At 42.2% G+C, this 1245-nt stretch overlaps 1 protein-coding gene across 3 annotated transcripts in view; it reads left to right on the plus strand.

Moving 5' to 3' along the window:
• LOC109306117 (arylsulfatase D-like) overlaps positions 1 to 1245 on the plus strand; it is a 48618-nt gene that overhangs the window by 23854 nt on the left and 23519 nt on the right. For 2 of the 3 annotated variants that reach the window (XM_019529373.1, XM_019529371.1), the window contains one exon: positions 198 to 513. In XM_019529373.1, coding sequence (XP_019384918.1) covers positions 198 to 513 — 316 coding nt within the window. Of the gene's footprint in view, positions 1 to 197; positions 597 to 1245 lie in introns of those variants that run through there. The other variant, XM_019529374.1, reaches the window with a different exon arrangement.

Below are 1245 nucleotides of genomic sequence, written 5' to 3' on the forward strand. Positions count from 1 at the left end.
AGGATCGTCTCCTTAAGGAGCGACCACTCTCCTTGGACACCTGGCTCCCCTCCCCTCCGGGACCTCAGCGCTTCTCCAGCTATCCTCCTTAACTCGTTGAAGTCTGCCCTCCTAAAATCTAGGTCCACTGCCTTATTGCATGCCTTTGCCACCTTGCGCAATCTGTACCACTTTGTATTTTGTTTCTTTTCTGCCAGGTGGTGCAATATGGAAGGCTCATTATGTGACCCCAAAATTCAGTCCAGAAGGTGCTGGAGCTTGTTATAGAATTGGAATTTGCCCATGTTTTGGAGAAGGTGTAACCCATCATGACCCTCCTCTGCTGTTTGACCTCTCACAAGACCCTTCTGAGGCCAGTCTTCTCTCACCTGGCACTGAGCCCCAATTTGACACAATAATAAGCAGAATAGAAAGAGCAGTGGAAGAGCATCGCAGGACACTGACTCCAGTTCCACAACAGCTCTCTTTGTACAACATTATGTGGAAACCTTGGCTGCAGCCCTGTTGTGGGACATTTCCATTTTGTTGGTGTGATAAAGAAGATGACAGTGCACACTCTACTGTATAAAGAAAATAAATAAAAGGTGAATGTTGTGGAAAAGAATTTTGAAACCATTTTTTAATTGATCCTTTCTTTAATTTAAGATCATGCAGTTTTCCAAATTAATAAAATGGGCTTGATGAAGGCCATTTTGAGAGGTAAAATATCAGTCTGAAGGGAACCAACTAGTTTATGTTCCATTTGATAAGTTGTATTTTATAAAATAGTGCGTAAGTCATGGATGCTTCTTTTCATAGCTGAATTTGTAGTGCAGATATGCTACAGTGTGCCAGAATTAAGGTTGCCCAAGTAATATAAGTTTGATTTACTTGATGTGTAAGGTTTTGTAAATACATGCTCATAATGGGTGCCTTCCTGAATTTCTACACACTAAGTTGCTACATTCCATCTAGAAAGAGGCTTCTTCAATTTTTGGGTGAAACACAGAATATCTCTAAGTGGTAAAATACTTACTTTTCCAAATGCAAAACAGTTCTGACAGATGCCCCATGGAAAGAAGTCAGTCCTTCTTCCTCAATCCCAGTAATATCTTCCTCCCCTCAAGTCCTCATAGAGACTTCTATAGGTCAGTGGTTCTCAACCTTTTGTATACCAAGACCTGTTTATAAACAATGATGACCAATCCCAACCCAGTGTCCTTCACTCCTGAGCCTCTAGTCCCCTCCCCCAGGCCTGCAGTGTGG

The sequence above is a fragment of the Crocodylus porosus genome, unplaced genomic scaffold (assembly GCF_001723895.1).
Source record: "Crocodylus porosus isolate Cpor-Errol unplaced genomic scaffold, CroPor_comp1, whole genome shotgun sequence".
NCBI classification, from domain to species: Eukaryota; Metazoa; Chordata; order Crocodylia; family Crocodylidae; genus Crocodylus; species Crocodylus porosus.